General features: G+C 42.4%; 1 protein-coding gene across 1 annotated transcript; it reads left to right on the top strand.

The window, feature by feature from the left end:
• Positions 1–12,089: 12,089 nt before the first annotated feature.
• Positions 12,090–15,275, top strand: LOC1276414 (protein bric-a-brac 1). The gene is made up of 7 exons (XM_315757.4): positions 12,090–12,507; positions 12,677–12,810; positions 13,113–13,200; positions 13,275–13,371; positions 13,452–14,477; positions 14,574–14,709; positions 14,795–15,275. The coding sequence occupies exons 1-7, from the start codon at positions 12,287–12,289 to the stop codon at positions 14,854–14,856; spliced, it is 1,764 nt and encodes a 587-aa protein (XP_315757.3). The 5' UTR covers positions 12,090–12,286; the 3' UTR covers positions 14,857–15,275.
• The last annotated feature ends 1,340 nt before the right edge of the window (positions 15,276–16,615 follow it).

The following is a 16,615-nucleotide window of genomic DNA, read 5'->3' as shown; positions in this document are numbered from 1 at the left end:
CCCAGCACGTGAAGTGTCCTCACCTTCACTCCTTAATCTTCATCTTCTTCATTTTCGGAGTCTTGCAACTCATCCAATAATTCCAAGGCGCACCATTTTTTAATCCTATCGGCCGAATATACTGTTGAATATTGTTTACCTTCCGTGCCTGGAATTGTCCCGATTCGGTACCTATCATTTCCTAAAATTTCCGTTATAATCCACGGTCCCTTAAACTTCGGTTCTAATTTTCTACTCCCACCGGGTATAAATTGATCTTTTACCACTAATACCAAATCGTCGACCTTATATATAGTTGGCCTCTTACGTCTTTTATCAAAGTATGTCTTTTGACGAGTTTGTTCTTTTTTCGTGGCATTTAATACTTTTTCAAATGTATCTACTTCATGCGCTTCCTTTTCTTCTGTACCAATAACTGATATGATTTCGTTTCTTACCACGTCTTTTGGGTTGTACGCTAAAACCAAAGAGGTAGGCGATACTCCTGTTGTTCCATTTGGCATAGTATTAATTGCATTTTGAACTAATTTAACCTGTTCATCCCAACGACGTTCGTTATCGTCTACCATTGTTCTAACCGCCGTGAGTATAGTTCGATTAGTCCTTTCCACTTGTCCATTTCCTCTTGGCGTTCCTACAGCTACCAATATATGTTCAATAGTATAATCTTCGCAAAATTTCTCAAACACACTCGAAGTAAACGCGGTGCCCCTATCTGTTATAATTCGGGTTGGCAATCCAAAAATACAGGCCACCTCCTCTAACATCTCTATAACTGGTTGTGTTTTTGTCGACCTTACTGCTTTTATGAACACATACTTTGTGAATCCGCAAATCGTCACTAAAATATGTTCATTTCCTTTGACCGATTTGATAAATGGCCCTAAGTGGTCTATATGGATTGTATGAAACGGCCTTGGTTGTTTCGGTATTGGGTTTAACCACCCTTCTGGCTTGCCACCTTTTTCCTTAAAATATGCACATTTTGGGCATGCATCAATGTATGATCGTATGTACTTGCGCATTTTCGGAAACCAAAATTTATCTTTGACCATCGCTAAAACCTTTTCCACCCCAACATGTCCCTTATCGTCGTGGTAACTTTTAATCATTCTCCATCTTACTCTAACTGGTACAACGAAGCATTTTTTACCCTCCACTAGCCTAAAAAGCCTGTGATTCTCTACCACGTAGCTATTTTTGATTTGTGTGTCTTCATCGCACATTGGTTCTCTCGATAAAATATCAACAATTCTAATTAGGTTTTTATCTTGACGTTGCATTGTTACTAGAAAATCAGTATTAGCTATTTCTATATTTAATATACTTTCTGCTACTGTATCTACCTCTCTTGGTATCTCTACTGGAGATCTACTTAAAGCATCAACATGTTGCATATGCGATCCACTTCTATGCTCGATTTCAAAATCATACTCCAATAATCTTAGAAAATATCTCGCTATGCGGGAATTCATCTCTTTCTTCTTATATGCATCTCGTACCGCTGCACAGTCTGTTTTCAACACAAAACTTTTACCTATCAGATAGTGTCTGAATCGTTCGACGCTAGCTACAACCGCCAGCATTTCCAGTTCATAGCTATGATATTTCATTTCTGTCGGATTTGTCTTTCTGCTGAAATAACTGACGGCATACCATTTGTCTGATGACTTTTGTAGTAATATGCCAGCTATCCCTACACTTGATGCATCTGTATGTAATTCGGTCGGTGCATTTAAATCGTATAACCTCAAAATTGGCCTTTGTGCTAATAGTTTTCTAATTTCATCGAATGCATCTTGTTGCTCTTGCTTCCATTCAAACTCGAAATCTTTTTTCAGCAGTTTTAACATAGGTGCCGCAATAATGCTAAAATCTTTCACAAATCTTCTAAAAAAACCTGCCAATCCCAAAAATTGCTGAACCGCATGTACCGACATTGGATTTGGAAAATCTGTCACCGCTTTTGTTTTCGTTTCTCCTGGCCTCACTCCATTTCTACCCACTTCAAAACCGAGAAATTCTACATTTTCTTTGAAAAAATGGCTTTTCTCCAGGTTTATCGTAAAACCTTCCTCTCTTATTATTTGTAATAGCGTTTCTAATTTTTCCAACAAATCGTCTTCATTTTTTCCCGACAGTATCAAATCATCTAGATAGGCCACCAATACTACTTCCCGCTTTCTGCATTCCATCACCATTTTGTTCATCGCCCTTTGAAAAATGGCACACCCATTTGCTAACCCGAATGGCATTCTTGTGAACTTGTAGTGACCACTAGGCGTAGAAAAAGCCGTTAAATCTTGACTATCCTCATGAATTGGAATTTGGTAATAACCACTAAACAAGTCGAGAGTTATAAACATCTGAGCCCCATTTAATTTTTGTAAGCACTGCTCTATATCTGGCATAGGATATTTATCCTTTAATGTTTTCCTATTCAGCATTCGATAATCGACTGCCATTCTAAACTGTCCATTTTTCTTCGGCACCAATACTATCGGGCTGTTGTATGGTGCTTCTGATTCCTTTATGATTCCAGTATCTAACAACTCACCCACCAACTCACTCAAAACTTTTTCGCGCGCTAACTCGATCTTACGTGGCTTCACGTATACAGCTACATTATCCATCAGTTGTATTCTCATCGTATTATTTCGTGCACATCCAACTTCCCTCATATTCAGTGCGAAACACTTTCTGTACTTTTTCACCAATTCTAACAATTTTTTATTTTCCTTTGTAGCACCTTCTGACTTGATCATATTCTCGACAACTTCAATTGGTTCGGTCCCTTCAATTGTAAAGATATCAAGCTCTAATATTTCATCCTCATTATGAATATTCGTGTTTTTATCCAAACTAAAAACCAATTGATTATTTCGTTTTACCATCACTAATCCATCTTGTTCGAGGACATCTTCTCCTAATATAATAGCCGTATTTTGTACCCACGACGGTACTATCTGTAACTCTACACTCAACACCACATTATCCACGCTGACCTTTGCACATACCTTTTCCTTGACTTTTACCTCGACTTGTCCGAAACCTTTCAGTGTTTTATCGCTTGGTTTTATGATTCCGAAATTATTCACCCATTTTTCTTGAATTGTAGAAACTTTGGCTCCCGTGTCAATAAGTGCTTCGAATGTTTTGTCCTCCACTGTAACTATTTTTTTAAACGCACTCTCTTTCTCTACTACACGTACATGTGTAAGTTTCTTATCCGTCGCTTCTCTCATCACACTACGGCAATCCCTTTTCAAATGCCCTTCCTGTCCACACGCATAGCACTTAACTCTCTCACACTCTCTCGCTACATGTCCCGATCCGCCGCATTGGTAACACTTTAGCGCTCTCTTCGTATTGTCGAATTGTATTGGTGTACGTTCCAGCCTACGTGTGCCCTCTATTACATCTTTCTGTTCTATCATCTGTATACCACTTCCCCCAACCGCTTGTACACCTTCTAACCATCGTAATTCCGCCAAAAGTTCTTGCACGGTTGACACTCTACCAATAGACGCATGTGCACGCTTCCACAATTCGTTCAATCCGCTCGAAATGTACATTAAAATTGTTTCTTCCCTAAACTGCCCCTTTTTACCCATAGCCAGCATCTCATACACATAGTCAATCGGTGCTTCACGACGACTCCATTTTCTACCAGCCAACCAGTTGTGATAAAACACTTGGTTTTTTGTCGCAGGAAAACCGATCACTAATTGTTGCTTAAAACTCTCCCAGGTTTTAATCATCGCTTGATTGCTTTCCCACCACAACTTTGCCGAACCGCTTAAACTTAACCGCGCACAATGCAGCTTCACTGCATCAGTCCACCCATACAGCTCTCCGGTCTCCTCGATGTTCTGCACCCATACTTCCGCACTCGCACACACCGTGTTACTAGGGTCAAATGGGTTCACCAACTCCTTGATCTCTCGAACGTCTGGTACACGACAGCGCAATTCATCTCCAACGTGCACTTGTTGAGTCTTCAGCCTGATCAACTCTTGACTCATTTCGTCGATCCTTTTCTGCAGCATTTCGATCTCCAAACCTTCCTTCTTCTTCCTTTCCGTTACAAAACGATCTTCCCGGCTACTGGCATCCTCGAAATGTTCCTTCTCTTGCTTGCTCATGACTTCCTTTGCAAGATCGTTCGTACGGCTCCCGAAAATATCACGCTTCAGTTCGATTGAACACTTCCAGAATATTTTCTCCGCTACAACAACTCAGCTATCGCTTCCGGGAAGGATTATTTTGCACAGGTAACTTTCTGGCGAATCCTGTCTACAGCTTGTAACAAATGATCCTCTCGAGTTGGCTGCTAATTAACGACTGCTTTATTCACCTTAATCACTTACACATACACTTACATTCCTAACCGTAACTCTAACCTAACCAATACCTATACCTATTATTACAACCCTCACCCATACTTATACCTATTGTTACACATGTGTGGAAATTGTAAAACAGGATAAACTAAACTCATGGACTCCTGCTATAACATGGGGCAAACAGTTGCAAAAATTGAAAGTAACTGAGTTACAGGACTAGTATGGGTTCAGGACGTAGAACTGGATCCAGAATCGGCTCCAGAATCGGAATCGGCTCCGGAATCAGCTCCGGAATCAAAACCATCTCTGGAATTTTCATATTCCGTCAAATAGTTCATTTCGCTGTACATTTCATCCTGTCTGGCAGTAAGTTCAGATGCCTTTGATTTACAAACCGTTTGCTATGGAGCTCCGAATGTCCGAAAATGCATCCAGATCATTGCAAATCGATCCATTCCCATTGAGATTCCGGAACCGATTTCAATTCCGGCACCTATTTCGGAGCCGATTTCGATTCCTGAACCTACAGTGGAGCGTCGTTTATCCGGGTACCTTTTATCCGGTTTTCCGTTTATCCGTGCTGTTGAGAAATGACAGTTGACATTTTCGAGCACGTCAAATTCGTCAATGACATACCCAATTGACATTTTCAGTCGAAAGTGTGAGTTCAAAGTGAACGGTTGTACAAGCGGACAAGAGAACAAAAACGGACACAAATTTCATACATAAAGGCTAAGTATAAAGTTAATTAAATAAATAAAAAATAAAAATAAATTAGCAGGTAAGGTATAAAAAAGGAAACTAGGAGTGTAGGAACAAAAGATGGGGGACCGATCCCCCGGAGGGGGGGAGACGTTTGGTTCATATTACGAGCCACTAGGCTCAGTAATATCACCAAAAAAAAACCAAAAGAAAAGAAAGTTTAGAGGAGAAAAAGTAGACTTGTGTGACATAATAACAGAGGAGGAAGTTTTCATGGTCATCGAAGGTACAAAGGAAAACCTAGTAAAAGACAAATGCCCATTCCTAGTGCAGAAGTGTTTGGAAGCCGCATTAGGAGATCGACCAAAAAAAGTCACGGCACTAAGGGACGGTCGTCTATTAGTGTTAGTAAAAAGCAAACGCCAGGCTAGTAAACTAGCGAAATACAATCTAAACCTAGGCAACACAAAGGTTTACGAGCATGAAACCCTCAATACATCGAAAGGTGTAATAAGGTGTGATGCAGTAATGGCGACAACAGAACAGCAGATAGTAGAGGGACTAAAAGAAGACAGAGTAAAGGAGGCATACATCGTCAAGCGAAAAGACAAGGACGGCAAATACGTGAACACAAGAACAGCGATACTAACGTTCAACACAACAGTAATACCGAGACGTGTGAACGTTGGATATTACTACGATGTGTTGGTAGAACAATACTACCCGAAACCGATGAGGTGTATGACATGCCTCCGGTTAGGACACAAAAAAGAGAACTGCCGGGGAACAAAGAAATGCGCAAAATGCGCCGAGGAATATCACGAAAACTGCAATGGAGTCGAACGGTGCATGGAATGTGGAGAAAATCATAGCACGTTGGACAAAAATTGCCCAGTATATTTAGACGAGGTCGAAATTAAAAAAATACAAACAAAAAATAGAATAACAATGAGGGAAGCGAGAGAAATGAGAAGAGCGCAAGTACCAGCGGTACCCAGAAACTATATAAATAAAACGTTCGCCCAAATAATCAATAACCGACCAAACAAAAAAGATATACCCGCACCAAAAACTATGGAAAACGAACACAATATCAATATGCAGAAAATAACTCCCACATTCACAGACAAGCAAAATAACCAAAACGACACAGAACAGAATAATTTAGAAAAAAACGAATCAGAAAACGAAACAAAAGACACAGAAAATATTAATAATCAGAACAAAATTACTGAAATAGAAATAATCGATACTAGCGAGGAGGAAATGGCAGGTTTTATGAGCGACGAAATCAGTCCTCATCCCAGATCGACAAATAAAAATAAATCAGAAACAAAGCATCATATCCAACAAACAGACAAATAAACATGAAAAAATAAATAAATAACATTCATTAAAAAAAAATGGAAAATATAAAAATTTTCCAAAATAATGTACAAAGTTTACGAAATTCCAAGGATGAACTGAGAGAATTCCTAATAAAAGGAAATTATTTAATAGCATGTCTCCAAGAGACATGGCTGAAAAATAACGAAAAAGGAAAAATAAATGGATTCAATATAGTAAGACAAGATAGAGAGGATGGATATGGCGGATCATGCATTATTATTAAAAATAAAATAAAATTTAGAAGAATACAAGAATTACATAGCTCCAAATTTATACAGTTAGTAGGAATAAAACTAACCGAGCTGAACATTAATATAATTTCCATTTATGCCTCAACGAAAGCAACGATATATGAATTTGAAGAAATGATAAACCAAATAACGAATTTCGGTAAAAAGACGATAATTGCAGGAGACTTTAACAGCCACCATTCATATTGGGGTGATGAAAAAATAGACAACTGGGGAAACACCTTATTGGAAGGAATCGAAGCCTCTAGTTTAATAGTACTAAAAAACGAAACATACACAAATATACCTAGCGACACAACTAAACGAAGAACAGCAATAGACTTAACAATAGTAACACAAGATATATATGTCGACACACACAAAAAAATTTTAGACCAACACATAGGAAATAGCCAGCACCGAATAATAGAAATAAGCCTCAACAAAAGCACAACAGATGGAAAAACAATAATATACAACAAAGCAAAAATTCTAGAGCAAATTAGTCGAATAAACAGCAAAACACCACAAACAATAAAACAACTAACAAAACAAATCCAAACCATTATTAAAAAAAATCGACACAGGGTGAAACACAAACCAAAATCATGGTGGAATAAAGAAATAAAAAATGCATGGAAACAGAAAACGAACGCAAGAAAATCCTTCAACAATTATAGAACCATTGAATCCTTAATCGAACTAAAGAAAACATCAGCAAAATTGAAGCTAGAGATTTGTAAAAGTAAAAGAAAATACATAGAAAATACAATAAAAACAATAAACGAAGATACATCTAATAAAGAACTGTGGGAAATTGTTAAAAAAATTAACTACAAAGAGGAAAATACAAATGAAGAAAACATTATTCATAGTAATGAGGAAAACGCAAAAAAGCTACTGGACATAAATTTCGAAAAGAACAAAGGACTAAAACTGGAAGCATTCAGTATACCAGAATTTATAAACGAGGAAACTGTGATAGAGGTAGAAGATTGGGACAATATAATCAGCAAAAAAAAGAAATCAGCACCAGGGGATGACAAAATCACATATGAAATGCTAAAACATCTAAACACAAAAGAAAAAAATAACTTCATACGGGAAATAAATGAAATGTGGCAAAGGGGCAAAATAAAAAAACAATACAAGAAAATAAAGGCAATAGCAATCCCAAAACCAGGAAAAGATATACAACAAATAGAAAACTACAGAATCATCTCTCTTCTACAAACAATAATAAAAGTAAGCAACACAGCGGTATTAAAAAAAATAAACAGGCACCTCACAACAAACAAGATACTACCTGACACCTCTTTTGGATTTAGAAAAAAAAGGTCGATACAAATGTGTACCAACTATGTCTGTAATCAAATTACAATGAACAAAAAAAATAATTTAAGGACAGGCATAATATTTGTTGATCTAGCAAATGCATATAACACGGTGAAAAGCAGTGTATTAATAAAAAACTTAATAGAAGCGAATATGCCTAGTCAAATCATACACTGGATAGGAGATTTCTTAAGAAATAGGACTATCGAAATAACAAGCAACGGAAAAAAAATCGTTAAATTAGTGACGGATGGTCTCCCACAAGGAGACGTGATGTCTCCTACACTATTCAACATATATACAAGAGAGCTACACCAAAGAGTAAATAACAAAAAAAACACCAAACTAATACAATACGCTGACGATTTCATAATACTGGCAGCTGGATGCAATGACGCAACATTAAAAAGTAACTTAGAACAAAGCATGCGACAATTTATGATAGGAATAGAACAACTAAGCTTAAAAATAAACCTCTCAAAGACAAAAATAATGGTGATGGGGAAAAACAACAATAATATAGACATAAGTATAAACAATACTCCAATAGAACAAGTGAACACATACAAATACCTGGGAACTATACTAGACAAGAACCTAAACTTCAATAAACACCTAGAGTACCTAAAAAATAAAGCAACCGAAAGACTGAATATTTTCAAAATCATCTGCGCCAATAGAAATAGCATAGCCCCACATAAAGCAAGAACCGTCTATAGAGCAACAATAAGAAGCATCTTGGAAAGGGGATCCTCATATACCAGCAACAATAATAAAATAAACAGTAACAAGCTAAACTCCGCAACACACATAGCACTGAGAAGGATATCAGGATGTACTAAAACAACCCCAACAAATTCCCTACACGCCATTAACGCAGAAGTGCCTCTAGAAATTAGAAGGAAATATGTAGCCAGCAAAGAGATTATAAGTGCTTTCACGTTTTGCCCTATAGCTAGAAAACAAATGAAAAAATTAGGAGAAATGAAACAAACGAGGAAAAAAATAACTAGCCAAGAAAAATTATACGGGGAACATATAGAGCTGTTAAAAACAATATCAACTACCAAAGAAAATGACATATCGGGATACATAAAAATAAATACAAGCTTAAAACAAGAAATAGAGAAAAAGAAAGATACAAACAAAATAATGACAAAACAAATTACACTCAGAAAAATAGAACAAATTACGAAGGATAGACCAACTATATACACGGATGGAAGTGCCATAGAAGGGAAAACAGGAATAGGAATCCTATTACAAGACAAAAAAAACAGATGGTATCACAGTTACAAAACAAAAAATATAGCGGCAATCACAACAATAGAGCTACTAGCGATAGAAAAAGCAATAGAACAAGCAGAAATGATAGGAATGAAAAATCCAATAATATTTACGGATAGCTTAGCAGGCTGTGAAATCTTGAAGAAAGCAAAAAACGAAGAGGAAATAGAAAAGATTATATACAACATCCACAAAAAAGGAAAAAAAATAGGGGCGGAAATATGGTGGATACCCGCACATGTCGGAATAAGCGGAAATGAATGGGCCGACAAACTAGCAAAGGAAGGCACAATAAGTGATCTAGTTGTTAACAATAAAATAAGATACACAGATGGTTTCATTAAACTAAAAGAGCAGATGTTTAAAGAAACACAACACTGGTACGAAAAGGAGAGCAACCATAAGGGAAAAAAATTCCTGGAATTCGAACCGGAATTCCCATTAACGGCATGGGAGAGAGACACAGAACTGTCACCAAAAGAGGTCAGAGTGACAAACAGAATTCTGACAGGTCACGATCTTTCACCATTTTGGCTCAACAAAATGAGAATAAAAGAAATAGGAGACTGTCAAATATGCCAAGAACCAGATACAGGACGACACATAATATTCAAATGCAAAAAATATGAAAATAATAGAAAAGAGATCTCCTTCGAAAAATTAAAAGAAAAATGGAAAGACAAAGCAGGTACGGAAATAAAAAAAATATTGAAATTCATGAAAGATAATGAAATAGAAATCTAAAAAAAGGAAATCAAAACAGTTGGTATAAATATGTCAAACTACAAGGACGAGTACAACATAGCTCCCCACGGGAAGCGGTTTTTCTCGGGCGGCGGTGCGGTCGCTGCGATGCCGCCTGCCGGCGAGTTTTCTCGGGGGTGCATGGGCGGTTTCTGGGGGGACAGGCGCGTTCCTGGGTGGGCCCCGCGGAGGCCTGTGTCTTGATTTTGGCGGATGGGATTGCGTGCGGCGGTGCGTTTGGGGCCGGGGCTCTTTGGTCCGGTCGCGGGGGGGATCGGGCGCTCGGCGTCTTGTTGTCGGAACCAACGCAGGGTCGTTGCGGCGCGTGCGATGGTAACGGTGCCCGGTGGGCGGGGATACCGGGGCCCTGCGGGGCTGGTGTCGCTGCCACGGTGGGTGCGGTGCCGTTGCGCGTGGGCTCTTGTAGAGGTTCAGACTGATTGGCGCTGGGTGCGTGGTGCCACCGTGCGGCGGGGGTGGAGGGTTCTGGGACTACCAGCGTATGGTCGGGCGCGCCCCGTCGGTCATGCAGGATACGGTTCTTTTGCGGGGTGGTGCTCGGGGGGTGCGTCCTCCTACGAGGCTGCCTGTGCTCGGCCCGGGAGTCGTGTGGTGGGTCGGGGGGGTTGGCGGCAGTATTGTGGCGTGGGAGACGCTCCTGGGGGATGAGGACAGAATTTGAAGATGAGACATGAACAAACCTGAAAATACAAACCATATGACAGAGTCTGTCAGGTTAAAAGTTAAGCTGCGGTTGGAGATCATAGGAAGTGTGGGATACTGTACTTCAGATCTCTAAGCATAGCTTAAGGCTAGTTTTTAGCCAGAGTGGGTATGACTCTGATTATGTCCCAACCTCCCGAAAGAGAGACTGAAGGCATAGGAGTATACAACCTCGCTCATAGATGAAGAAGAAGAAGAATTGACATTTTCGAGCACGAATAATCGGGAATTCGAGCAAATTCCCTTAAACTGGAGCCTTAATTAATCCTTTAAAGGAGCCGCGCTCCCAAGGTGTTATAAATGACAAGGTGAAGTTGTTCAGAGCAAAATGACATTTCTCGACTTGACATTTCTCTTCCGGGGGCTACGGTATAAAAATCGGGGAGGGCTGGTGCGGGGTAATGAAATTTGTATGCAGAGAGTGACAGATGTCCCCCACAATGTCGCCCAGCAAAAGCGATAAAAATCAACCTTCTAAATACATTATCCTTGCGCGCTCCACTGTATTTCGATTCCGGAACCTAGTCCGATTACGGAACCTATTCCGATTACAGAACCTATTCCGATTCTGGAGCCGATACTGATTCCTGAAACGATTCCGGAAACTGATTCCGAACCTAATATCCCGAATCGATTCCAGAAAAATTTGGAGCTAGCTGGAATCGATTCCGATCAAAACTTCATTTTTACCATCACTACAAGAGACGATACCGGTTGATTTGGAACAGTTTCAGAGCAGATATGGATTCAAGACCAGTTCCAGGATCGGTGTACCCAAATACATGATCAGTTCCAGGGTCAGTTTAAATTAGGGATCAGTTCTAGTAGAATCTTTACTTTCAGCTATTGTATTGCTCCGAAAGACACTGCCCGTAAAGACTCACGATAAGATTATGATTCTTTTCACCCTTTCGCAATAAGACCAAACAGAGAAAGGATCCGTGACACTTTTGAAGCACGATTGGACCAGCAAGTGGTTGTAGTGACAGAGAAGATGGAAAATAATAAATTTATCCCATTCGGCTTTTCTACTTCTCGGCAGTGCACAAAGGAAAGCCTACAAAAGATATGTCTAGCATATTTCAACGATTTTGAATAGAAAAATACATACCCAGATGTGCTTCATTATGATTTATATCTGATCCACAGCAGAACCACGTAAAGCGTTCCGAAAGATTCGTATTTTTATTACACTCTGCAATGAGAACCAAAAAACAACAGTTTTCACGTTTCTTCGAAACAAATTCACCACGCGCACGCACGTCGAATTGACAAGATGGCTGCACGGTCACACCACCACACCATACTAACCTTGACCCGCAGCAAACGTCAAACTTCATATATTTTGTTTATGTTGCAGCAACGCTTGTTCTTTGGCAGAGAAAAAGGGGACGCGGAACTGCCGTGGAAAGGGCGAGAAGGGAAAGCATAAGAAAGGAGAAAAAAAGTCCAAGCATAATTAACGAGCATAAAGTGTGAAAGAAAGGCGAACCGCGACTGACCCTTGCGCCGCGCCGAACCGAGCAAAAAATGGAGCTGAGCCAGATGTACAAGAAGAAGAAAAACCGGTGGTCGATTTCCAAAATCGAGCTGCTGATCGACCTGTGGGCCGAGCATTACCGTGAGCTGAAATCGTGCCGACGGAATGACCACGTCTTCGTGAAGATGAAACACAAGCTGGAGCGAAGCGGGTGCAAGGTGACGGTGGAGGACATACGGATCCGGATCAATAACCTTTCCGCCAAGTACAGGTAATTATCCGACTGACCCCGCTGGGTGTCTCCGGTGCGGGCGGGCAGGCGGGCGGGCGTGAAGTGTTTCCCACGTTCTAACCTCGCGGCGGACGCGTTTTCTGTCAACGGGGTGAACGGGGTGTTGTGTACGGGGGGTGTCTAAAGGTGTGCGTTTCCACTTCCACAGGAAGGAATCGATGCTGACGCTGTCCGGTGGATCGCCGTCGCGTTGGCCGCTCTTCAGTAAGATCCACAACATCCTGAGCAACGATGCGGGCGGGCTGGACGAAACCGCCGAAACGCAGGAGGAAAGCATGGAAGGTGAGTGCGCAGTGCGGGAGAGAAAGAGGGAGAGCAGTGTGTGTGTTGGTAACGTACCAAGGGTAGTAGGCCATATTTAATGACCCCGTTGCGTTTGGAGTGCTACCGAAGGGAGTTAGACCAAACGGTTCGAAAGGCATTTGTTTGGTGTTTTGCGACACTTGGACAAATGAGGGGAAAAAATTGGCTAATTTTAGTTTCTGGTCAAGTTTCGCATTTTTCTGCACGGGAACATCGTATACCTGGATGAAAGAGCGAGAAAGCAATAACATTGTGTTTATTTGGGAAATTTCGTTCCACAGAGCCGCCGGAGAGCAAAACGAAGGTGTATCAGCTGAAGTGTAACTATCGGCACGAAAATATTGACAACTTTTTCACCGATTTGTACTTGTGAGTATAATTTGTGAGCCCTTACTGTTTATTAAAAAGTTAATATGTTTTAAATTGCTTTTTAATTTTTGCAGCAATCCTCGCTACGCGGATGTAACACTGGTTACCTGTCACGATGGTGAAACTTTCGCCATTCCAGCGCATCGCATGGTGTTGGGCAATTTCAGCATGGTACGCATCCGTTACATTGTTGGCCACCTGCATTTTACACTGCATTTTACTAATACTTATTCCCCTTTCGGCACAAACAGTATTTCGCAAACATTTTCGACAAGCTGAACGTGCCGCAAAACTCCAACACGTACATCGTGCTGCCGGGCAGCATATCGCACCAGACGATGCAAATACTGATGCAGTACATGTACACCGGGCAGTCGTCCGTGCCGGAGTACAACGTGGACGATGTGTTGCGCAGCGGCGAGCTGCTCAAGATTCGCGGCTTCTGGAGCGAAAGCCGATCGGGCGGCCAGCAGCAGGGCTCGGGCCTGGCGGGGAACAAGCGGCGCATGCCGGGGGCCGAACCGCCACGCAAGATGCACTACCGCCAACCGGGTACCTCGTCGCAGGACAGCAACGACCAGGGCCGGGCGCCGGTGCTGCCCGGTCGATCGTCGCTGAAATCGGTCGACCAGCAGTCGGAGGTGGCGTCGGACTCTGGCACATCGGCGATGGACTCGCTCGATGAGCAGAAGCGGCTCGCGATCGCGGCCATTCAGCGCGACCTGCACGCCAGCTCGATGCGCGCGATGGCGCACGGTGCGGCCGCACTGTTCAGCAGCGGCAGCCTGTCGGACGTGAAGCAGGAACCGACCGAATGGGACGATCTCGACGACGACAATGACTCGGACGAGGACGTTATGATACTCCCGGAGGAGGTGGTCAAATCGAAGCCGGCTGCCGACGGAAAGCCCAAACAGTCGCCACAAACTTCACAGGCAGTGCCGGACCATTACTCTCTACAGCAGCAGCAGCAGCAGCAGTCACTACCGCAACCGCAGCCGCAGCAGCTACCGCCACAACTGCTGGCTGGTCAAGTGCCGATAGATAACGATCTTCAGCAGCAACAAGTGCAGCAAGTGCAACAGCAGCAGCAGCCGCAGCAGCATCTGCCAGAACCCTCCCACTCAGCGCACCAGCAACAACCAACAGAATCCTCAATGAACTGCGATCTGTGCAGTGCATGCTTTACTAATACCGATGACTTACTGCAGCACATCATCAGCTTCCATGGCGACGCGGCGGAAGTGCTGCGCAAACGGAGCCGGATGGCAGAAGAAGTGAGCAAACGATGGTCCTAACAAGGCGCAGCGCTTTGCACTTTGCATAAGACGCGAAAGAAGTGCTAATTCTGTCTCTCTCGCTTTTTCTTACAGGAAACGCCAATAAACAACATGCGTTGCGAATTTTGCGGGAAGTTCTTCATGACGGCCGTCGATTGGGCACAGCATGTGCTGCTGATGCACAGCGATCGTACCGCCGAATTGCATCAACAGATGGCTCAGTTTACCGGTAAGTTATCACCGGAACATGTGCTGTAAGGAATATGTGTAAACGAAAACATAATAATTCCACGTCCTTTGCCTTCCCTTCACAGAAGATGCAATGCCCAGTATTAGCAAAATTCGCTCCATCGCCTCCTCAAGCTCGGCCGACTAATGATACTCACGGTGTTGGCGGGCCCGGGCGGATTCGACGAAATAGTGGTCCCAGGGCCTGTGGACGGGACGAGAAAAAACACAAAACAAAAACGAAACAAACCTCGATCGAACAATTTTACGATATATACTCCATTTTATCCTCTCCCCCTCTAAAACCGTTTTTATTTGTCAACCGGCTATGAACGTTGCTTCTTGCAAATGCAACACTCCCGTTTGCTGCGCAGCAAGGTACCGAGGTACAAGGCAGTACTACATATACAAATGAAGTTACGAGTAGAAAATTATACAACACTCTAGGCTGTAAGGACTTGTAGTAGGAACTCTTAAAACAGTAGTGCATAGAGCGAGCAGAGACACACATTTGCGCACACCCACACAAACACGTCGAAATATACGTTTTAATTATTTCACAATTTACGGAACGGACTTGTTTTAATAATGCGCGTTTGTGATGAATTTAGTCAAGTTTGAATGCGGATTCTTTTTTTATTTAGTTGAATGAATCATGTACACATGTTAAGCCTAAAACTTGGGACAGTCCCGTGGTACAGTCGTCAACTCGAACGACTCAATAACATGCCCGTCATGGGTTCAAGCCCAGAATGGGTCCGTCCACTCGTAGCAAGGATTTACTCTCAGGCTACGTGGTATTGAATAAAGTTGAAAGCCTTTATAGGCCGGCATGTCTCCGCGTAGGACGTTTAGGCCAAACAGAAGAAGAAGTCTAAAGCTTCCGAAACGGAAAATCAACCACTGATCAAATCTTCAGCATGCGGCAGATCTTGGAGAAGATGGCTGAATACAGACACGACACATACCACCATCTCTTCAATGACCTCAAAGCTGCATATGATAGCATAGCCAGGGTAAAACTGTATGACGTTATGATCTCTTTTGGAATCCCGGCCAAACTGATAAGGCTGGAGGTGAGTGGAAAACTCTCAGGGCCTTGTGCTACCACCAAAGGTCTGCGCAAGGGGACGGGCTTGCTTTGGCTCTGGAGAGGGCCATCCGTGACTCGAGGGTGGAGACTACGGGAACCATCTTCTATAAGTCAGATCCCGATCCTGACATACGCTGCTGATATAACATCATTGGTCTGCGGTTCTCCTATGCAGCAGAAGCCTACCAAAGGATCGAGCAGGCGGCAGAGAACCTCGGATTGCAGATAAACGAGGCAAAGACCAAACTGATAGAAGTGGCAACATCAGCGGTATCACCAATAAATAACCAGAACCAATGTAGGCTTGACGTACAGATAGGTGACCGCACTTTTGAAGTCGTCCTAGAATTCCCTTTCTCGGGTCAAAGGTCAGCAACCACAATAGCATGGAAGCTGAGCTGCGCGCAAGGATGCTGGCTACCAACAGGTCATTCTACAGCCTGAGAAACCAGTACACCTCAAAGAATCTGTTGCGACGAGCGAAGCTGGGACTATGTAGTACCTATATAGTACCGGTATTCACATACGCCTCTGAGACATGGCCACTGTCCAAATCTGACGAAACCCTCTTAGCCGCGTTCGAGAGGATGATGCTCAGAAGGATACTTGGCCCCGTACGTGTGGAAGGACAGATGGCGTGGAGGTGTCCGCCATTAAGGCCGGGATAACGGACTGGCAGACGAAGGCGCGAGACCGTGAGCGGTTTCGGACACTCCTTAGGCAGGAAAGTGTTATTGAGACCGTTGTATGGTTATTGGGATATCTCACTGCAGTGTATTGTAATGAGGCAAAATGTGCTTTAGTAAGTAATTAA

Source organism: Anopheles gambiae, chromosome 2 (genome assembly GCF_943734735.2).
Source record: "Anopheles gambiae chromosome 2, idAnoGambNW_F1_1, whole genome shotgun sequence".
Lineage (NCBI taxonomy): Eukaryota > Metazoa > Arthropoda > Insecta > Diptera > Culicidae > Anopheles > Anopheles gambiae.
The sequence above is the reverse complement of the archived record's forward strand: the minus strand, read 5'-3'. Positions and strand labels throughout refer to the sequence as shown.

Coding starts and splice junctions, on each gene's coding strand:
- LOC1276414 (XM_315757.4), top strand. CDS start 12,287: ATGGAGCTGAGCCAGATGTACAAGAAGAAGAAAAACCGGTGGTCGATT. Junction 12,508..12,676: donor AACCTTTCCGCCAAGTACAG/GTAATTATCCGA, acceptor CCACTTCCACAG/GAAGGAATCGATGCTGACGC. Junction 14,478..14,573: donor GGAGCCGGATGGCAGAAGAA/GTGAGCAAACGA, acceptor TTTTTCTTACAG/GAAACGCCAATAAACAACAT.